Here is a 21,067-nt window from a genome sequence, read left to right on the forward strand (position 1 = left end):
TCTTGCTCAGTTGCTGCTAGAACAAAGTGTTAATGAGAAGAGAAATGAGCTGTTTTCTGGCTGGGAAAAGCTTTGGAAAAGACCCTGATGATCTTAAAGGTCTTTTCCAAGTGAAATGATTCTGTGTTTCTCATGGCTGAAGATACTGGTTGATAACTTGGATTGCTGTGGTTGGCTCCTGCTTCCTTGCTGCATGAGAGCAGCAATATGTAGCTTTTCTTTCATTTCATAACTCCAGCAGTGCAAGACAAGGGATGGCAGCTGCTGTGCTTAAAGAATACAAACATATCCTTGGTGCCCAGCCTGAACCCAGCACAGCAGCAGACAGCTCAATTAGCCATCCCATCCTTTGGTAAGCAGTGCTGTCCTTTCTCCTTGTCTGTGAAAATAAGCAGCTCTGCTCAGCAGCTGGGGGAGGGCTGGGGCTGCCTGCCCTACCCTCTGTGTGTGCTGCAGTGGCTGGCAGCATTCAGCCCTGGAGAAGGAGGAGGATGTGTCTGGTGGAGGAAAATACCCAGGGGTTATTGAGCTTGACAAGGTCAGAGATGGAAGTGTGTGAAATACCATTTCTGTTTTCTTTCTTTAAATAGAGATCAGGAAACACTTTGCAGAATCAATATGGGGAGGAGGGAAGATGAAGATGGACAGGGAGCAGAGGAAGTAACACTGCTGCTGTGTGTGGCACAGGAGAGCAGTGGGGAGCGTGGTAGTCCCATGCTGATGGGGTCAGCCCAGTGTCTCTTTTGCTGGTGGTATCCTGAGCTACAGGGCAACTGGTGGTGGCTTTGTCCTTGTCTTAGCCCTGGGAGTGCTGGGTTACAGGCAGCTCCAGCCTGCCAGGCAAGGAGGTGATGTTGTGCAGGTTGCATAGACACCTGCAAGAAGCAGCACTGTTGCTTCACTCCTTACCTCCACCTGCTCATGTGGAGGTGGCTTTTGTGACTGCAGGCTGTGTTTCATGCTAAGCTGGGACAGTCAGTGCCTTCAGATCTCCTACTGTGGGCACTTGTATTTCATAAACTTGAGCACAGGCAGTTCCATCTAAACCTGAGTAGGAGCTCCTTTACTCTGAGGGTGGCAGAGCACTGGAGCAGGCTGCCCAGAGAGGTTCTGGAGTTTGCTTCTCTGGAGACATTCAAAACCTGCCTGGATGTGTTCCTGTTTGACCTGCACTAGGTGTTCCTGCTCTGGCAGGGGAGTGGACTAGGTGATTTTCAGAGGTCTCCTCCAACCTCTACCATTCTGTGATGGTTTGATTTATTTAAATTCAGGCTCACTTCCAGACACCAAACTGCATGCTGCTTCCTTGGCCACAGTGCCCAGGTGCAGCTCACCTGGTGGGTGGTGATGTGCCTCTGCTGCTGGGGCAGCATTGCTGAGCCTTAAGAGCAGGCAAAGAAAATTGGCATCAGCTCTTAATAACTAATTCAGGCAGCCTATAAAATACCTGGGGGCTTTTTTGGGTCCCAGTCCCTGATGTTGTAGGCAGCATCTTTCAGTGCATTCTCTGCTGCATGGCTAAGCTTTATCTCCTGTGTTTTGATGAACAGGTGATTGCTCTGAAATATGAGCAGCCCAATGTTCAGTTCCTTCTGAGCTGGTGAATGGGTGAGGGTTAAATATTGTGTCTTAAGCTGTGTCCTTTTATATACTTAAAGGGAAAAAGAAGGCCATGCCACAGATCCTGTAAGGCTCCAGCTGAGTGATTAAAGTCCTGTGATATTCTTTTGTAACTGGTGCATAATAAGCAGGAGTTGAGCTGCCAAAATGAATCAGAAGTGAGTTTCATTTGGAGTCTTTGCTCTAGTGAATTATGACAGTTGGACAGTGTCCTTCCCATCCAAGTCACAGGGAGCTTTTTTCTCCCCTAGAAGATGTTTACTGAAAAGGGTTTCAGGTGACTGGTGTGCCAAGAAGAAATAGTGCTGTTTATTATCCTCCTGGCTACTGGCCATGAAAACTGGCATCTGGAACTGCATGAAGAGGTCAGGCATAACTTTTGCCATCTGCCACAAAGCCTGGTTCAAGGCAGAAGCAAGGCTGAGCTTGACCTTGCCTGGTGCTCCTGTGTGGAGAGGCGGTGGATGCACCCTGTCCTGCAGCCTGAGGCTGGAAACTGGGCTGTGCTTTGTGCTGGCAAAAGGCAACCTTGTTCTTGCTGGTGGCACTGAGGGCAGAGCAAGCTGCAAAGTATGACTGGGTTGTTCCACAGCCACTGAGGCTTGGGTTTGATGCCAGCAAAGCAAGAAGCCCAGCCTGAAAACACAAGTCCTGACAACAGGCAGGAGAATTTGTCCTGCTGTGGATCTCTTCCCCCTCCCTCCCTTCTCTTTGGTTTTGTTGCCTTGCACTTTTGGTGTGTGGAAATGTTTATTCCAGCTGTGCTACCTCTGTGTTTACAGCAGGTGAGCTGTCAGCACTCCACTTGGAAATCCCTACTTGCAGGGTTCATGGTATGGTTGTCCACCTATGTTTCACCTCTAAGGTCTCAACCTGAGTGTGAATTCATTCAGCAGAATCTGATGCAGCTTGAGTGGTTGCTGAGCTTGACCCCCATGGAAGTCAAGCGTGGCTCTGATGGTTCAAGTATGACTTTCAGCTGCCTGCAGCCTGCAAGCTCATCCAGCAGGCAAATCAACTGGAATCCCTTGGTCATTTTCAGACATCCTGGGCAGATGTAGTGCCCAGCACTTCCCAGCCAGCAAACCAGGCAGCTTGGTGCTGGAGGGTGAGTGATGGAGCCCTGCTGCAGCAGCCCACCACAGCTGGTTATTCAGTGCTTGGAGGAGAGCTCCTGCAAGACAAGGTGTGTCATGGGCTAGGGAGGTGCAGTAAACAACTGCAGTCAGGTGTCAACAGAAATTATATGAAGGGCAGAGACTCAGAGCTTTGCTGTTCTGACATAAAGAAGAGTGATGAGGGCAATAACAAGTGGCTGCAGGAGGGAGGTTTTCCTGCATGATAACAGTGTTGGAGGTGTTGAGGAGGGCTGGGTGTGGGGGAAGGCTCTGGCTGCTCACCTGCCAAGGTGGAGCAAAGTGATGAGGCTGTAGTGATGGGGCTGTAGTAACCCACTGCAGAGCTGTGTGATGAAGCTGTACTGACCCCACCACGACATCCAAGCATGATGAACCTGAAGGCTTTGCTAGAGAGTTGTGCAGCTCACACAACATTTGGGTGGCCACATCACTGTGGTGCAAATTAGGTGTAAAATTACTCCCCAGAGCAAGACCACTCAGACCATGGTCACTGGCAGCACATCACTATGTTTCTTCATGGTGCAGGCACCAGTGTGCAGTGCTGGGCAATACAGTAGGAAATGGCAGCTCAGAAGGATGTTGGTCTGGCACAGGAGTGCAGTCTGGGAGTTAAATTGCAAGGTTTCAAGCAGCACAACCTGGAAATCTGCTCTCACTTCACCCCCTCTGTGCAGCTATTCAGAATGTGGGGGTTGATTTCTAAGCACAGTTTTTGGGGGGGGGGTTAAGTGAAGGGGCAACAGCAGCAATTTTCAGCTTGGTGTAGTGCTGGACATAATCTGCTTTGATTTCAAGTATTCTGTGCAGCCTTAGTGGTGAGGATTGGAGCTGATGACACAAAGGTCTATTTTGTAGTGACAATTGCAGTAGTCATGTAGTTTTTGGTGAACTCCTGGAGTAGAAGTCTGCTGAAATCAAACCCAAGGGTGGTGAGGGCTTGGGGAAATGGAGCTGGTGCTGCTGTGGTGCAGCATGGTCCTGCTGCCACGGACAAGCCCTCCTGACTCCAGCTGCAATGGGTTATGTCAGGCTGTAAAACTTAAAAGAGTTTTCTCTAAAATGAAATCAGATGGAGAATCAAAATCTATTTTCACCCTTCTGAAGGGATCCATTCCTAGAGGTTTTAGCAGCAGAAGCTGTCAGGCTGGGCACAGCCTGCGAGGGTCTCTTTGAACTCTGCAGCTGAGGCTCCTTGGAGCGCTGGAGATGGGAGCTGATTCTCACTCATGGTCCAGGTTTTCACTGATCTGGGCTGTGAGTGTGGCAGCCAATGAAAGAACCATTAACACTCTGTATTCAAGAGTGAGGACACATCCAGGAGCATTAAATTCTCAGCATCCTGACCACAGCCCAATTTGTACCATTAAAAATGCATTTGGATGCTGCGAGCTTGGCAGCTGTGGCAAGTGCCTCTCAAACACTTAGCAGAGGGCAGCTTTCTGCTGGGAGTGGTAGCATCCCATGGAGATATCTGTTGGCTGGAATCAGCTAAAACCAGCACATTTCCAGCACACCACCAGTGAGCATATGGAAACCATTGAGGTGTTTTAATCATTCCTGGAGCCCAGAAGAGTGTTAATTCAGCCAGTCCCCAAGCCCAGGCTTTCACAGGCCTGCAGACTTCCTCTGAAAGTTTGCTTTTTCCCCAGTTTGGTGACACTTGGTAGTTGCACCCTGGGCCCTCTTCATTCCTGTTTGCATATTTCCATGGGCTTCACTCTTTGCTTGCACAAGATTCCAGACAGGATGAATAAAGAGGGATTTAGAAATCCAACACACCCACTAATAGGTGTATTATATAGCCTGATGGGAGTGATGTGACAGCTCTGTACTTAGGCTGAGAGGGGAAGGAGGAGGCTGTGTCCATCTGCAGCAGCTGCAGGGATGTGGAGAGGCTGACTAATGCACTGACCTGCTTTTTTTGACTCGAATCTTGTTGGTAATGCTGCTTTCCTGTGTGGTAATGTCAATCTGGTCCTGGAAGTTGCTGGAACATAACCTTTTAAAGGATGCATCACTTCAGAATCTCATTAATTAGATGTGGTCTTTCCCCACCTCTCACTTGAGTTATTTTTTCTTTCCTCCTGTTGCTGTGTGAAATATCTTACGTGAAAAGGTGACCCGAGTGCTGATGTGCAGACTGACCTCAGAAGTTGCTTGGGACAATGCCAAGTGAAGCTGGTTTTTAGGCATGGTGATTCATGGCTTGCCTCTGCTCCCTATTGTTTTATGGTGGTGTGTTTGGACTCTTTTCCTGCTGCGTCTCAAGGTGAAGCAGGTTGGAGAGCTGCAGCTGATTCATGAGCTACCTTTCTCCCTCCAGCTTTGGAGAGCTTGCAGAAAACCCCTGCAGCTCCCTGCCCAGCTTACCTGGGGTCTGGCTGCATGCTGCAGAGCAGGGTCTTGCAGCTCCTGTGTGTGGTTTCTCAGTCTTCTGCATTTCATCTCTGCTGTTAACACAAGAGCAGAGGAGCCTCCACTGCTTCAGCCTGGCTGAGCGACGGGGCCGGCTAAAAATACACCCTGCTGTTAAATTGGAGGATCCTCACCAAGAACTGTGGTTTGGGTCCCTGCTTCTGCAGAGGTTGGGGTTTCAGCTTCCTCAGTGCTACTCATGGAGCTGGGCAGTGCCCTGCAGGGGCACCCTCCCGTCAGCTGCCGGGGTGAGCCTGCGCTGGAGCGGCTCAGACACGCTACACCGGAGGAGGAAAGCGATACTCGGCTAAAGCCTCTCTTCTACTGAGCCCTTTGCCTAGGGTCTCTTGCTGGCCCTGCCCCCTTTGCTGAACGTGCTGCTGCTGGAGCAGCTGGGATACCCCAGGGACAAGCACCACAGAAGCCTCTGACACCACTGCCTGATGGCTCTGCCTCTCCCAGGCGCTCGTGTCCTGTCCCTGCCGTATTCCTCAGCTGGTGCCTGGTGTCCAGGGACTGCAGAGGTTGCATAAAGTGTAATAAACAATGCTGATGGGTTAATTGTAGCTTGCAGGCTCAGTTGTTGATTGGAGTCATATGGTGTTTATCCAGCACGTTGCAACCTTCATTTCAACATCCTTGTCTGGTGGAACCACAGCAGATGATGTGTCCAAGTCTCTTTATTTATTCGTGGTCCTCTGCCCCTGCGATGAACTGGTGGTGTAGGAAAAGGGAACACAATAGCTCAAGTTCTGTAGGCTGGTTGGGGGTGTGTGTGTGCATTTCCATGCTTCCCAGTTGCCCTGGCAAGGAAAGCCATAAATTAGTAATGCAAGGTGAAGCCTGGTGTCAAGCCACAGCTGTCAGCTTACTGGCCGAGGGTTTGCTGCGCAGAGCACTTCTGCTGGAGTGAAAGCAATTCCTGCTCTCCTGATAGCCTTCTGGGTTTAGAGTTTTTGTCCAAAGTAAACCACCTGTTAATAAAATGATAACAAGAGCAGTAAGAAAATGCTTTGAAAAGTCATGATTTGCTGTTTTTAACAGGAGCAGAGTGTGAAGGGAAGTGCTTTTGTATGGGCTTTACCGGGGCTGTGGTTTCCCCTCTGCTGCTCTGCAGGTGAAAGGATAACTTAGATACATCATAAACTCTGATAGCACACCTTGAGTAATGGGACCTGCTTTCATGGCCTGGATGCTGGTTTATTATCCCCTCTTAATGAACACCATTTATCAGACAGGAGGGGATTTCCTAAGATGGGGATTTCTTATTCCTTCCTTTTCCTCTTTGCTTTATTGTGACCAGGAAGGGGAAGGTTTTTCTTCATTATTGCTTAGTTTTTCCTTAGTTCCTTCTTCTACACTGTTTTGCTTATAGTTGCTGCAGTTGGAATGTTGCAGCCAAAAAGGTTTCATTGGTTTCTTTAAAAGGAACCATAAGAAGATTTAATTGTGAGCTCTGTGCAAGAATTAAAGGTTGCAATTCAGGTCTGAACTTCCCATTGGATCTGACAGTGCCTCCCTGAATTCAGGTCTGACCTTCCCACTGGATCTGTCTGGCAGTGCCTCCCTGAATTCAGGTCTGACCTTCCCACTGGATCTGTCTGGCAGTGCCTCCCTGAATTCAGGTCTGACCTTCCCACTGGATCTGTCTGGCAGTGCCTCCCTGAATTCAGGTCTGACCTTCCCACTGGATCTGTCTGGCAGTGTCTCCCTGACTTAAGAAAAATAGATTTTCACACAGTGTTACTTCCAGCAAACCTTATGTATGTTTGGAGAAATGTTTTCATCTCTCAATGTAAATTATCTGAAACCCAAGCAAGCTGATGAATTAGTGTGTTCTGGCTCCAATAAGGAGTGTGCAGCTCTGTTTTAGGAGAGTAGCTAAAGATTTATGCCTTAATGGCCGAGCAAATACTTGGCAGCAAGTTTCAAGAGCTGAAGTGAGGGTTTCTGAGCAGTTGTGATTTACTCACGCCTGTTCGGTTTGCTGCCGAGTTCTCTGTGTGTTTCCTTTTTCCCCCCCCTTTCTTTAAACAGTTCTGGAAATGAATCCCCTCCTCTCAGAGATGTAATACAGAGCTTGCTCAGAAGGGCAGCTGCTGTTTGGTCTCTCCCCACATCCCAGCCATGTTATTTTTCACAGCAGCAGGAGACCACAGTTCTTTAATTCATCGGATGAAGGCACAGCAAATGTTGTTTCGTTTGTGTTTTTCCAGACTGTAAGGAGGTGAAAGCCACAAGTGCCAGGGCCAGGTGATGACACCAGGTCACCTTATTTTGGCAGTTTTAAATGGACCAGAACAAAATCCCCTTTTGCTTTGGCTGGTGCTCCAGGGGCAGTTTTAAGGTGAGAAGTTTGGTTTCCAGTGAGGGCAGGGCAGGGAGCAGCAGGAATGTGTTCTTCAGGTGGAAACTAGTTTCCTGTAAATTGCCTCTGCTGGCTGACCTCTTAAAGAACAGCTTGAGTGTGCTTTCTTAACAGTAAGCAAGAGAGAAACTGCTGCTCTGTGGGCAGCTAGCAGTTTTAGTTTGGGCCATTATCTGAGGATAAATGATGGGCATTGACTTTGGGAAAGGTCTCAATATTCAAGTAGATGATACCCTGTCTCTTGAGGCAGGAGAGAGGCTATCTGTCTCCTGGAGAGAGATTTTAATATAAAAGCTGTAAGACCAGAGATGGAAATGCTCACAGTGTTGTTTATTCTCAACCTTGGTTGCTGAAAGCTGCTGAGAACAAATAGCTTTGAGTTGTGTATTAGTGCTTAAAGCAGCAACTCAAATGTTCTCTTCCTTGGAGAACCAGTTAGAGATGCCCCCCTCAAGTGAAAGGAGGCCTTAGAGTTTGCCGTGGCAGTTGTGCCAAGGAGAGCTGCTGTGGCTGTTGTCTGAGCCTGCTGCTGGAAAAACCAGCCCTAGGAGAGGGGAATGGGGTCAGAGATGTGTCCAAGAAGTGTATGGCTAGTTGGGAATTTGGGGTGCTCCTGCTGCATGCCTGTGCTGCTCCATTGTGCTGGGTGGTGTCCATGATCTCCCCAGGCTCTGTGTGGCTGCTCTCTGTACCTTGCCTCCCAGTGGCTCTGTATGCAGGAGTTCCTAACACATACCTGTCCCTGCAAGTTGGTTTGAGGTGATCCAAAGTTTGAGCAAGTTGTGTGAGATTGCCTTGGCTTTGGGTATGAGGGAGGATAATGTCTCCTCTTGGATACTCTTTAATTGGCAGGATAGATCCTCACCTGCAAGTGGCAGGACAAGGGGAAACAGCCTCAGGTTGTGCCAGGGGAGATTCAGGTTGGATATTAGGAAAACTTCCTTCACAGAAAAGGTTCTCAATGATTAGAACAGGCTGCCCAGGGAGGAGGTGGAGTCACCATCGGTGTGGGTATTTAAAAGACTTGTGGATGTGCTGCTGAGGGCCGTGGTTTAGTGGCAGTGGCTTAGCAGCAGTGGTGGAATTGTGAGCTCTGGGTGAGTGGCTGGACTTGATGATCTCAGAGGTCTCTTCTAACCTCAACAGTTCTATGACAGGACATCGAGACACTTGAACGTGTCCAGAGAAGGGCAACAAGGCTGGGGAGAGGCCTTGAGCACAGCCCTATGAGGAGAGGCTGAGGGAGCTGGGGTTGTTTAGCCTGGAGAAGAGAAGGATCAGGGGTGACCTCATTGCCCTCTACAGCTACCTGAAAGGTGGTTGTAGACAGGAAGGGGTTGGTCTCTTCTCCCAGGCAACCAGCACCAGAACAAGGGGACACAGTCTCAAGCTGTGCCAGGGGAGGTTTAGACTTGAGGTGAGGAGAAAGTTCTTCACTGAGCGAGTTGTTCATCATTGGAATGTGCTGCCCAGGGAGGTGGTGGAGTCGCCGTCCCTGGAGGTGTTCAAGGGGAGACTGGATGTGGCACTTGGTGCCATGGTCTAGTTGTGAGGTCTGTTGGGACAGGTTGGACTTGATGATCCTTGGGGTCTCTTCCAACCTTAGTTATACTGTGATACTGTGATGATTCTGTGATCTCTTCTTTTGGAGAGTCAGCAGCCCTGACTTCCTCACAATCATGCAGAGAAATCAGCATTTGACATTAGTGCTGAAGCGAAGGAAAACGTAGTATCCTTTGCTGTATCTGGGAAGAGTTTCAGGTTGAGTTGTTTGGGGTTGTTTTTTTGCACAGACCTATCCAAATCTCAAAGCACACAAGACAGTTGCTGCTTGCTTAATAACCCACTTGGGTAATGTGCTGCAGCCCTGCTCTGGGACCGAGTACAGAAACTGCAGTTAAGTATGTTGAAAGGAGCACTCTTTAGTTCTTTGGTCTGCACTTAATCCCCATGGAAGAGGAGAGAAGGCTTTATTCTGCAAGGTGGCCAGGCTGGAGCCAAAGGAGGAGCTAGGTGGTGGTGTTCCTTTATGATCCAGCTCTCTCTGCAGCACGTTGGTGTGAGCTCATTTCCCTGGGTGCTCATGGGGTGTGATGGCTGTGTGACACCAACAGATAAAGTGTTAACTTGCACATGATTCCGAAGATATTTAGGAGGAGACTTTATTTCCCCCTCTCCCCCCTCTGGAAAATGCATTATAAAACGTTTCCAACTTTTGTGCTTTTATTATAATGCAGCTATGTTCCAGCAAAAGCTGTTGGCAGATAGTTTGCTCTTACATTTCCAAATGAAGATGTGTTAAATTTATTTGCTGAAGGAGCTTGTAGCTTGCACTGTAAGTTTGGTCATGGGACTGGATGTAAAAACAGAGGGCTAGAAACCCACTTAACAGCGGGAAACAAAGTGGAGCTGGAGCTGGAAATGTTATCAAACTGGGAAGGCAAAACGTGTTGAATTACTTCAGAAGGCAGATTCTGGACATGTGATCTGGGACATGTGGCTTCACTCATTGAACCCATGTGTAGTTCCCAGTGGTGGTTGTGTGGTCAGGATGCACCATGGTTGTATAAAGGGGACCGGTTGCCCTGAGAAGCCTGCAGAAAAATAGCACAGATGCAGGTGAGGTCCATTTGCTGTGCCCAACCTCCCTTGCCTCCTAAAGCTGTGCCCTCTGTGCCTAGTAAGAGCCTGCTCTTCTGTGGGGAGGTGGGAGGCTGAGCTGCCCACCCTGAAGGAATCAGTATCCATTGTGTTTTCCAACAAGACACTATCCTGCTGATTCAGGGAAGGGTTTGGGCAGCACTAAGGGTTCTGTACATACTGTGTGCTTTCTATTTAGAATTAATGATGAGCAGAGAGGTTTTGTGAAGGGTTCATTTTTCTGCTCTCACTGATCAGGAGCAAGTTCTCTATATTTTTCCACACTTAGTGCATCAAAATTTATTGCAGTAACCTTAGATCTGTTGGTAGTTCATGTTACAGAGGTGCCTTCATGGAACAGCTCAGTCAGATGTTGGCAGAGGGTTACTGTGTAATGGACACTGAGACCCTGGTCCACTCAGGTTGAAAATCCCGGTGTGGTGCACTGACTTTTGATCTGCTGAGGATATTTTCTTTGTGAGAAAACTGCTCCCTCCCACTACCCCAGCTGTAGGGAGCAACTGTATGCTTCTTAGAAGGTGACAACTGAATGCAGGCTTTTCTTTCCACTCTGACTTTGTTTCTTTTCCAGGCCCTGGAAGAAGCTCAGAAAGCCATTCAACAGCTCTTTGGTAAAATTAAGGATATTAAAGACAAGGCTGAAAAATCAGAGCAAATGGTGAGCAGCACTTTTCTTTCTAGCCTTTGAAAGGGAGGAGGGACACTGACTTTTGCTTCCAGTTCTTGTTAGGAAGGGAACATTTTTGTCTTTGGTCCCGCTGCCTGCTTGGTAGTTTGCAGCCAAGCACATGTTGAACCTCTACCCTCGTCCTTGTGTCAACCTGGCTGTAGAGCTAGCGTGTCTGTAGTCCCTAAGGGAGGAGAGAGCGAGCCCTCCTTAAAGTTTTCTTGCTGTGGCTTGATGTTTAACCAGCCTCTTGCTTTCTCATTCACCAGGTTAAAGAAATCACTCGGGATATCAAGCAGCTGGATCATGCCAAGCGTCATCTGACCACCTCCATCACCACCCTCAATCACCTGCACATGCTGGCAGGGGGTGTGGATTCCCTGGAGTAAGTGTGGGGGTTTGGAGCGGTGCTTCGACACCACTGCTGAGTTCTTGAGCTGGGTGCAGTGCTCTCCATGTGGCTGTGGCAGCTGCTTGTTTTCCTGGAGGGAAGTTTGCCTGCCAGACTGCAGGCTGGATTGCTGCCGGCCCATCCTTCCCGCGTCGCGCCGAGCGCCCTGCAGTCTGTGTGGCTGTGTTTAAGGGTTTGCAGCATCGATTGCTGTGGTCAGCCTTGGTGATGAGGAGTGAGCCTGGCCTCTTGAATGGTTAAGATTGTCCAGTTAGGTATCTTTATTAGAGATGTGCTCTTCAGGGATTCTAGGGCACTGTACCAGTCATGTCTTTAACTGGAATGAGATCTCTTTTTCAGGAAGGGCTGCTCTAGCTCTGAGAGTGAATTCAGAGGAGGCTTAAAGCTGTACTGTGTGTGAAGTTAAATTAGAATTCACCAGGTTGGAAAAGACCTTTGAGATCACTGAGTCCAACCTATCATCCAACACTATCTAATCAACTAAACCGTGGCACCGAGGGCCTCATCCAGTCTCTTCCTAAACACCTCCAGTGATGGTGACTCCTCCATGTCCTGGGGCAGCCCATGCCAATGGCCAATCTCTCTTTCTGTGAAGAACTTTTTCCTGACATCCAGCCTGAACCTCCCCTGACACAGCTTGAGACTGTGTCCTCTTGTTCTGGTGCTGGTTGCCTGGGAGAAGAGACCAATCCCCACCTGGCTACAACCTCCCTTCAAGCAGCTGTAGAGAGCAACAAGGTCTCCTCTGAGTCTCCTCTTCTCCAGGCTATTAGATGTTTCTAATAACCCTTTGTGCTGGTTTTGGACCAGACAGAATGTAGAATTTACACCACCACCCCCCAAAAAAATGCAAATAACAACACTCAGACAGAATTTGGAAGTGAAATGAACCTTTAACACCCTTCAGGGGTTTCTAATGTGCTTAAGGAACACACAGGCTGGGAAAATGAAATTATTTGGGGGGCATATTGTGTCTGTAAAGCATTGCAGCGAATTCTGCACAAACACTGAGCTGTTAATTGTTCAGAATAGAATTGCACTCAGGCTGCTGTCTCTCCTGGATCAATCCTAAAGGAGGAAATAGAAAGAAATGAACTTGGTCTTTTTCTTTTCCCTGTTAGATCCCTGGGAAAGTTATTAACAGAAAAGTCAAGGCTAAGAGTTTTTCAGCATAATGATTCTCCTCCCTGTGAAGCTTTAGCTCACACTTTGTGTGTGATGATGAATGGCTTCACTCAGGTCATTATAGTGAAATAACATTTACAGCCTCCGGACCCATACCGGGGAGCTGATGCATTCAGTAGTTTACACGTTCTTTGCCAAGTGTTGCTTTTGACATTTATGTGTTTGGAGGCATTGTTAGATGTGTGCTGGATTTGGTTTATTTTAGCATCAGTTAAGTGAAATTTTAATGCTGCACTGGAATGTTAATGAAGAGCTGTGTCTTGTAGGAAAATAAATGTCACTGGGGAGCAGCGTGACCCGCTGGGGCTGAGGGAACCTGCGCAGTTACCACCCAGGGTTTGCATCAAACCTGCCTTTGTAAAACTCTCATTTCCTCTACAGGGCTATGACCAGGAGGAGGCAATATGGGGAAGTTGCCAACCTTCTCCAAGGTGTGGTGAATGTGTTAGAGCACTTCAACAAATACATGGGGATTCCTCAGATCCGGCAGCTTTCGGAAAGGTAAACTCCTCAGACCCTGAGCACTTGCATCCCCCCTCCCCGCTTGGAAGGAAGGTTCCAAAACCCATCAGGCAGAATCAGTTTCTCAAGGATGTAAAGGCTAGACGTGGTCCTTTGAGCTTCTCTCCAGCCAAAACAAATGGGTTGAAATTGAACACAGTTTGCTGAAGTCTTGAGCAGCCTATTGTGTTAAATAACAGCAATTAGCACAGATGTAAGCCATAAGTGCTCTGTGCTTCTCATTGACTGGCTTTTAATTTACTTACCTGGAGTAATCTGTGGAAGTGCAAATTGCTTTATGTGATCTTCATGTGGTGAACCCTGAGGTGATGCTTTCACCCAAGTTCTTAAGCCCTTCAGCAACATAGCATGAAGCAGAAACCTGGGCTTTAACACAGCGGTGCTTGGGGCCCCTGTCTGCCCAGACATGTGCTTACTGCTGTCGAGTTGCTGTCAGACTCCACAGTTGCCCAAGGGTTTAGGCAGGCTGGATTTCTTCTTGTGCATTTGCCAGACTCAGTTATTCTGAGCACCTCCAGTTTCTTCTGCCAAAACCTGCTCCCATTGCCCAATTCTGCTGAGATTTGAGGTTTGTAGCAAACCTTCCCAAAATCCCATGCAGCATGCCTGACTGCTCTAAACATTTATGCTGAGCTTGGGTAGTCTTCTAATGTGAAGTTAGATGTTTAAATTGGGTGAGTTTTGCTGCAGCTCCAACAGCAGGCAGCCACCATTCTCAGCAGCAGCAGGTGAAGGCTCAGTGGTGACTTGAGGCACCAGATCTCCTAGGAGCTTGGCTTTCATTTGGGATGTGACAGACTGGTGTCAAGGGAACAGGGCCTTCCCTGTTCTAGGGATCATTGCTGTCTCCTGGCCAAAACCTACTTTTCCTGCTGTACAGGAGGCTTTATTTCCCTCACATCACACATTAGATGTTTGCTTAACAGCCTGAAGTAGGGCTGAGCACAGCTCAGAGGTGGAAGCAACATATTCATGTTAGGGATGAAGCTCCTTAGTGAGAGCCACATCCGACAGCACTTCTCTTCTCTTTGAAAACTGCAGATCTCTCGCCACCACCCTCTTGCTGCCCAAGATGACTTTGCTCATTACAGAGGTACTTGGAGGAGCCTTGCAGGCACAGGAATGAATTTTTGGGGGTGACTCCCTTTGCTAAGACAGCAGCTGGCTGCCTGTGCTGTTTAGTGATGGAAACAGTGTTTGAAGGATTTGTTTGTAATACTTTTGTGTAAATCCGTTGGATTTTCTTTATGGTATAGATGCTTCTTCCAGAAAACCCAGATGGGATCCATGAAATGGAGCAAAAATACAATCCACCCAAAACTGGGAGAGAGAAGGGGCCTTGTTTTAACAAAGCATTTGCTTAAATGCACATGAGCATCAAGGAAATATAAACATATGTCAGTGCTTTTCTGGGTTGAGGCCGCTGTCTGCTCCAACCTCATGCTCCGATAGATAACTTGCTTCATTTTCTTCTCCTGGTAATGCCCTTGGGCAAAAACCTGCTGTCATTGGCCATTTTAAAGCCAAATGTAATTTAAGCCTTGGTCCAGAATTCTGGCTGATTTCCCCCTTTCTGATGGATGCTTATTTAATACTCTTGTAGTTGCTGATAATTATAGAAAACAATTCATCCTGCTGCTAAAAGGCACAGTGGCTGCGAGTCACGCCAGAGAGCCTGGCAAGGACACGGAGGGGGAAAAAAACCTTCTTTTGTTTTATTCTCCCTTCAAGATAAGGATCTGAAAAGCTCAAGAAAGTCTGTTCCCCCTATTTTTAGAATTGCCTCGGCAGGGTTTTCCTTCCAGTGTTTACAGAGGGAGAGTTGCACCATCTGGTAGCGATAGAAGCGGCTGCTTGTGGGGCGAGAGGAGAGCTGCACCCAGGGTGTTGCTGGGATCTCTTTACTGCTTTGACATCCAGGCAGCAAATTGCTGCAGGGAGGTCTGTGGCACAGTAATATCTGCTCTGGAGTTTTGACTGCACGTGTACATATTAGGGGTCCAATTTGGAGTTGACTTTTTTCCCTCTCTTTGCTTTTGTGAGTCATGAAACATCAAAGGCGGTTTGCCTGGCTTCTCGCAGGGCTGGGTTCAGACTGTGAAATTGCTGGGGCTTAATATCTCCTGAACGTGGTTTACTGGTACAAGCAAAGCCCCTTGGATGTTTGTGAAGGCAAGAAATGCTTTAGTAGATGTTGGCACAGAGCTGTGACAGTAACCTAAGTCTGTTATATACAATAAGTCTATTATATGCACTGCTAAACAAGCAGATTCTGTTGCTTTCTTTAATAAAGAGCCTCTCTTTCTTGGTGTGAATGGAGTGAAGCCAAATATGAATGGGAAACCATGAGAAGGGGAAGTACCTGCTAGGTGCTGTTGGATGTGCTCTGTGTCATGGGGTGTTTGGTTTAGGTTCCTGCTCCTAGATGCTGTGAAGACTAATGATGTGTTTTTAAGGTTGCTTTCCACCTGTTCTGACCCTTTGAAAACAACCAAACAAAACCCCACTGTAAGTATTCATTGGGAACCTGACTGAGCTCTCAATTAATTGGCTTCTTGTGCTGATCCTGTTGAGTATTGATAGAAAAGTGTCACAGTTCACATCCCAAAGGAAATATTTTCCTAAGAGGGTTCCTGCACCAGCTTCTTCTACAGCACAACGGAAGCTCTTTGTTATAGTCAATAGCAATATTTTGTTATCTCTCAATCCTCTGTTTTGCCTGTGGAGGGAGCATGCAGCTAGTGGCCACAAACCCACCCATGAAAGTGGTCAAGAAAGCCTTGCAGATAGTGGAAAAAACCCTGGAAAGTATTTAGGAGAAGGATGATTATAAGATTGCCACAGAAGAACAGGCTAGCTCAGCCTCTTTCTATCTCAGCAAGCTGCCAGGGTAGTTTAAGATTTCTGGTAGCTTTGGCTACAGGAATTGTGGTTTCTAGTACCTCAGTGCCATTTGAAACATAACAGTGGGGGTTCTTGGTTTGTTGGTTTTTTTGAAGCAGGGGAAACTGAGAACAAAAGCCACTAATCATAAAACAAAAGTCAGAGAAACAAAAATTGCTGATGCTTGGGGAGCCAAAGGTTTTGGCACGTGTGAGCAATCCCAGGAATAAGGCAGCTCCCTGGTACAGTGAGCCAAGATGGCTGCTGGGGGGAGCTGGTCCTGGAGAGATTCATAGAATGGTTTGGGTTGGAAAGGACCTTGAAGATCATCCAGTTCCAACCCCTCTGCCATGGGACACCTTCCACCAGCCCAGGTTGCTGGTCTTGTACACGTCTAGGGAGGAGGCATCCACAACCTCCCTGGGCAACCTGTTCCAGTGTCTCACCACCCTCACTGCAAAGAATTTCTTCCTGATCTCCAGTCTAAATCTGCTCTCCTCAAGCTTCAATCCATTCCTTCTCGTTCTGTCACTACAAGGCCTGGTAAAAAGCCCATCCTCAGCTTTCCTGTGGTACTTTCTGGTACTGGAAGGTCTCCCTGGAGCCTTCTCTTCTCCAGGCTGAACAGCCCCAGCTCTCTCAGCCTGCCCCCTTAGGGGAGGTTCTCCAGCCCTCCGAGGAGGGATCCAAAATCTGTTGCCAGCCAGGAGTGCCTGCTGTTGTGAGCCTTAGTGGGCAATTCCCTTTCTGCAAGTGGTTAAACACAGAGATACTTCTCCACCTGCAGAGAGGTCTGTGAGCAGTGAGAGAAGCCAGCCTGGTGGGGAGGTTTTGTGGTGGCAGTTTCCATTGCATGAGATTTGTTCTGAATTATTGAAAGGCTCACAGCTTTCCACGGGGAGCAATCATCTCTAGTGGCTGCAGAGAGAGCCTTCCTGTCATCTCTGCCTAAAGCAGTGGCTCTCTGAAGAGATGCCATCAAGGTTTTAATGTTTCTGGGTGTGTGGCTGCGTGCTTAGGTAAAGAGCACTAGTTACTGTGGAGGCAGTGGGGCTCCCTCTCATTGCTCACACATACCTAAACCTGTGGCTGCTTTGATGTCTCTGCCCTATCTCTATCTTACAAGATATAAAGGGGAGAAAAAGGCTAAACCTCCTTTTCCCTGTTTGCTTTTGAGAGATTTTTGAGCAGGACCATTTTTGTTATAGCCACATATATCTATCTATTTAACATCCCATTTCAGCAAGGCATTCCTGCAAGTTTCTTAATTTAAGGGTAGGAGAATCCCTGTTCAGATTATCCTTCAGTGCTTTCCTGAATCAGAGCCCAAAACAACAAAGCCTGTGGACAGGGCTTTTAGCTGCTTGACAGTGCCCCTTTTAAATGTTGAGTCTTTAGGAGTCTGGCTGCTGCTCTTTTCAGTGCCTCCACTCTGCTTCCACGGCAGCTGCTGTCAGCTAGGAAGGTTCCTGCAGCTCGTGAGGAAAGCAGTACCACAGCTAATAACTTCCAGTCGTTTGTACACACTCATTCATTCCTAATAGTAAAGACCTCTTGTTTCTTGATATTTAAAAGGTACAAATTTTCAATCCATCTGTAATGCCTTTTTTTTTCTTATTCCTCCCCTGTTCCATAAGGATCAAAGGGTTTGGTTCTGTGGTGCTTTCTCATGTGAATGCCTGGTGCTCACTTAGGCAGGATTATTGTGACTGCTGGGCTGAGTTCCTCCTTACTGCTTAAATTTCCCATTCCTATTTCAACATATCACTCTCTTGTTTCACAGTTCTGAAGGTGTTAAGTGGGGATCTATACCTGGAGGAGTAGAGGAGTTTCTAAGCATTCCTCTGAAGCAGAAAGCTTAAGTGGGAATTACTTTGGACAGCGCAGGCAGGAAGCTTTTCCAGCAAAATCCCCCTAAATAAATCTTGGATAAGGCAGGTCATACATGCACTTAAATCACAGATATAAAGTTATATTTCAGCCATCACTTTTAAAGGCCTAGCATTTTCTGCCTTTGGCACCATTAAGGAATCCAGCCTGCTCTCCAGCATCATTAGGTCATCTTGCAGTGTTTCCCTACTAATGGACCTCAAATGGGAAGATTAAAGCAGCAGATCATTCCTTGATAAGGCTGAGGAGCCTTTAAACAACAAAATAAATCCAAATCCTTCTCCCCACAGTCTGAACAAACACTGTCTCAAAAGTAAATGCAGCTACTCTTTCCAGCACATCAATCTCAGTGGAAAAAAGTCCACTGCTTTGAGCGATCAGTTTAGACCTTAAAGCGTTTCCAGTATAATAAAACGTGATGGAAGAATTCAAGGGCTGCAGAGGGATCTGAGTGCTTTCACTGTTTGTTTTGGCTCTTGCCAGCGTGTGTAGGCATTTCCATTTCCTGAGAAGTATCAATTAAGCTGTATTGACTTTTATTTCTGGAAATTGGAAGCTTTATTCTCTCAGCTAAATAAAGAGCAAGGCTGCGGTTCGCTCAAAACCCTTCTCACCCGTTTCGCACTGTTGCTCTTTTGTGCTTCTTAGGACACGGAAGACTTACAGGATAAAACTGCAGCCAGCAGTGTCCACACAGATGCATTTCACAGTAGGTTGGTGCACCTGGAATTGGGAAGGGTTCAGGAGGAAGACTGAGACATTCTGAAGTGTTAGAAACCTGGGTTTGTTGAAATGCGATTGGCACGCACAAATGTAAAGACAGATTGATCAGGCTGGCTTTAAAGGAGCCCTTGTGATTTCTCAGCTGATTAACTGCTCATTATTGAAATTGCAGCAGGGCAAGAGCATCATGGACACGTTCTGCTCCAGCTCAGGAGTCAATGCTGTAGAGCTGGAGCTGTCATCCAGGGAGCAAGTGCTCTCCCGGTTTTGTCACGCAGATGTTGTGACGTGTGGGGGGTTTCTCTTTAGCGCGCTTTTTCTTGGCTCATCAAAACCTGGATGTAGCTGTGAGAGTTTCAGTCCACTTTGTAGTGATGTCTACAGGCAACGAAGCAAACAAGTTGGTTGTACCACCACCAAAGCCCTTGCTTCCTCTCTCCCTGTCAGGGTGAAAGCAGCACAGAATGAGTTGGGACAGCAGATCCTGGCTGACTTTGAGGAAGCCTTTCCTTCTCAAGGTACAAAGGTAAAGTTCTCACTTCCCCTCTTCCTCCTGTAGAAAAGTCTTGCTGAAAACTATTCAGTGTCATGGGGGTTGATCTCATTTGACATCTAGATTTGGTTTCTCTCAGTTTCAGGAGTCATTTTAGAAAGCAGAGGAGTAACGCCAGGCTGTAGGCTGCTGGGTGTATTTCTTAGTGTCTCCAAGTGACCTGACAGACCAGAGTGGGGTTCCCTCATCATCTCAGCCGGGTTACCGGCTTCTTGTTGGACACAAAAGGTTCATGTTGTGTTCAGCTAAAGCCAAGCAGGGGCTGTCTGTTGACATGCTGCCACTAAGTTTGTCTCTGGTTTACTCAGCCAGCAGGAGACATAAATCTGGGCTAGGACTAAAGCACCAAATGTGCTTCCCCGAAATAATGCCTCCAAATGTTTGCAAACAGTATGGGAGGGTAGGTGTCAGCTTGAGTTTATTTCAAAGCAAACACTTAGTTCTGTCTTCCAGAACGCCAGCCCTGCTGATTTCTGCATAAAACTAACAACTGCAGAAGTGAGGGAGCTGTTTGGAACAGATCTTTGATGAAGGGCAGATCTCTGTCCATGTGACTTAGCTTCAAACCAGCATTTTTAATTTCACATTACTGTAAATTTTCTGCCTCTTCCACTAACATCATGGCACATCAACACAGCCCAGCAGATGCTACTTGAAGTGTTGCACATTAATCATCTCTAGACTGCTTTTTCCCCCCCCCCCCCCATTAATTTGGGCTTCAGGTTTGCAGGAAATGGTTTTGCTCGTCCTGTTTGTCAGCCACTTCTCTTAAGCTGTTCCTCAGAATATCTGGGCTGATGAAATGCTGTGTAGAAGGGATGGGGCAACACTTCTTCCTGTAGATGGAAGTGGCAGCTCTTCTGTGGTAGAGAGCTTCTTGGCTGTTGAGCTACAGAGCAGCTTTACAGCTGGTGAAACAGGAGCAAGTCAGTTTTCATCCAACAGAAGAAAGGTAAAGAATTGGTAATAAAAAGTAGCAGCAGAAGCATCAAAAAGACAAGTGTAATGAGAAAAGGTAAAGCCAAGGTAACCTGGGTGCTGTACAGTTTGCAATCACCCATTCAGCTATTTAACCTTAAACCTTTTGTTCCTCTTTGTTTTGACAGAGGCCTGGTGGCCCCAGCAACGTCCTACGTGATGCCTGTCTGGTTGCCAACGTCCTGGATCCCAGGATCAAACAGGAAATCATCAAGAAATTCATTAAACAACACCTCTCTGAGTACCTGGTCCTGTTCCAGGAAAACCAAGATGTAAGGGAAGCTTCACAAGCTGCATTTGGATGTTGCATTTTGCTCTGCTGGTGTTGACCAAGTTCAGATTTCCACAGGTTCCTGTGGTGCAATGTTCCTAACCCAAGGGTTTGGAGGCAGTCACTTGTGGGTGTGCTGTGAACTGGCTGATGAGTTGGGAGGCAATGTCAGGATGACTTCCTCCCACCTTAGCCCTCAGCTGCATAGATCAGCACTGGAAACATTTTCCCCTTGTACAGCAGCTAAATAAATTCAAGCTAGGTGCTTTCTGCCCTGTAATGAGGGGTTGAAAAATTAAACCCTGAAGATTGCAAAGCTCCAAAACTTGGAAAACAGTCTCTTCCCCTCAAACAAACAAACAAAAACCCCCAAAATACCTAAAAATGGGGGGCAAGGGATTTCCAGGAGGTGGATTATTCTTTGTAGCTCATGTGTAGACTTCCTGTCCTGATGCTCAGGGAACTTAGAGAGGATTAAGAGGACTTGAAAAAAATTTCCTATAATAATCTTGGATTTGAAGAAAACCCAACTCAACAAACCCAGCCCTGAACTAACAGTTTTGAAATGTCCACAGTTTGTGACAAAGAGAGGGGGGGAAAAAAGGCTGAAGTGCTTCATTTTAAACAGCATTTTCTCCATCACAGTGTTTTGGACCAATCTTTCTACTTTTTGGCAAGAAAACATTAATCCTGGGGTGGGGATGGGGGGAAAAAACCCATCCTGTTCCTGTTGTAAGAATTCTTTTAGAAGTTTATGAGTCCATAGTCCTCAGAGTGTAA

General features: G+C 47.3%; 1 protein-coding gene across 1 annotated transcript in view; it reads left to right on the plus strand.

Moving 5' to 3' along the window:
• The window catches only part of VPS53 (VPS53 subunit of GARP complex), a 72,717-nt gene that overhangs the window by 13,306 nt on the left and 38,344 nt on the right, over positions 1 to 21,067 (plus strand). Inside the window, exons 5-9 of the mRNA XM_054166293.1 lie at positions 10,775 to 10,861; positions 11,140 to 11,255; positions 12,849 to 12,968; positions 18,933 to 19,011; positions 20,145 to 20,288. Of these exons, the coding sequence (XP_054022268.1) occupies positions 10,775 to 10,861; positions 11,140 to 11,255; positions 12,849 to 12,968; positions 18,933 to 19,011; positions 20,145 to 20,288 (546 nt within the window). The remainder of the gene's footprint in view (positions 1 to 10,774; positions 10,862 to 11,139; positions 11,256 to 12,848; positions 12,969 to 18,932; positions 19,012 to 20,144; positions 20,289 to 21,067) is intronic.

This window comes from Dryobates pubescens, chromosome 13 (genome assembly GCF_014839835.1).
Source record: "Dryobates pubescens isolate bDryPub1 chromosome 13, bDryPub1.pri, whole genome shotgun sequence".
Lineage (NCBI taxonomy): Eukaryota > Metazoa > Chordata > Aves > Piciformes > Picidae > Dryobates > Dryobates pubescens.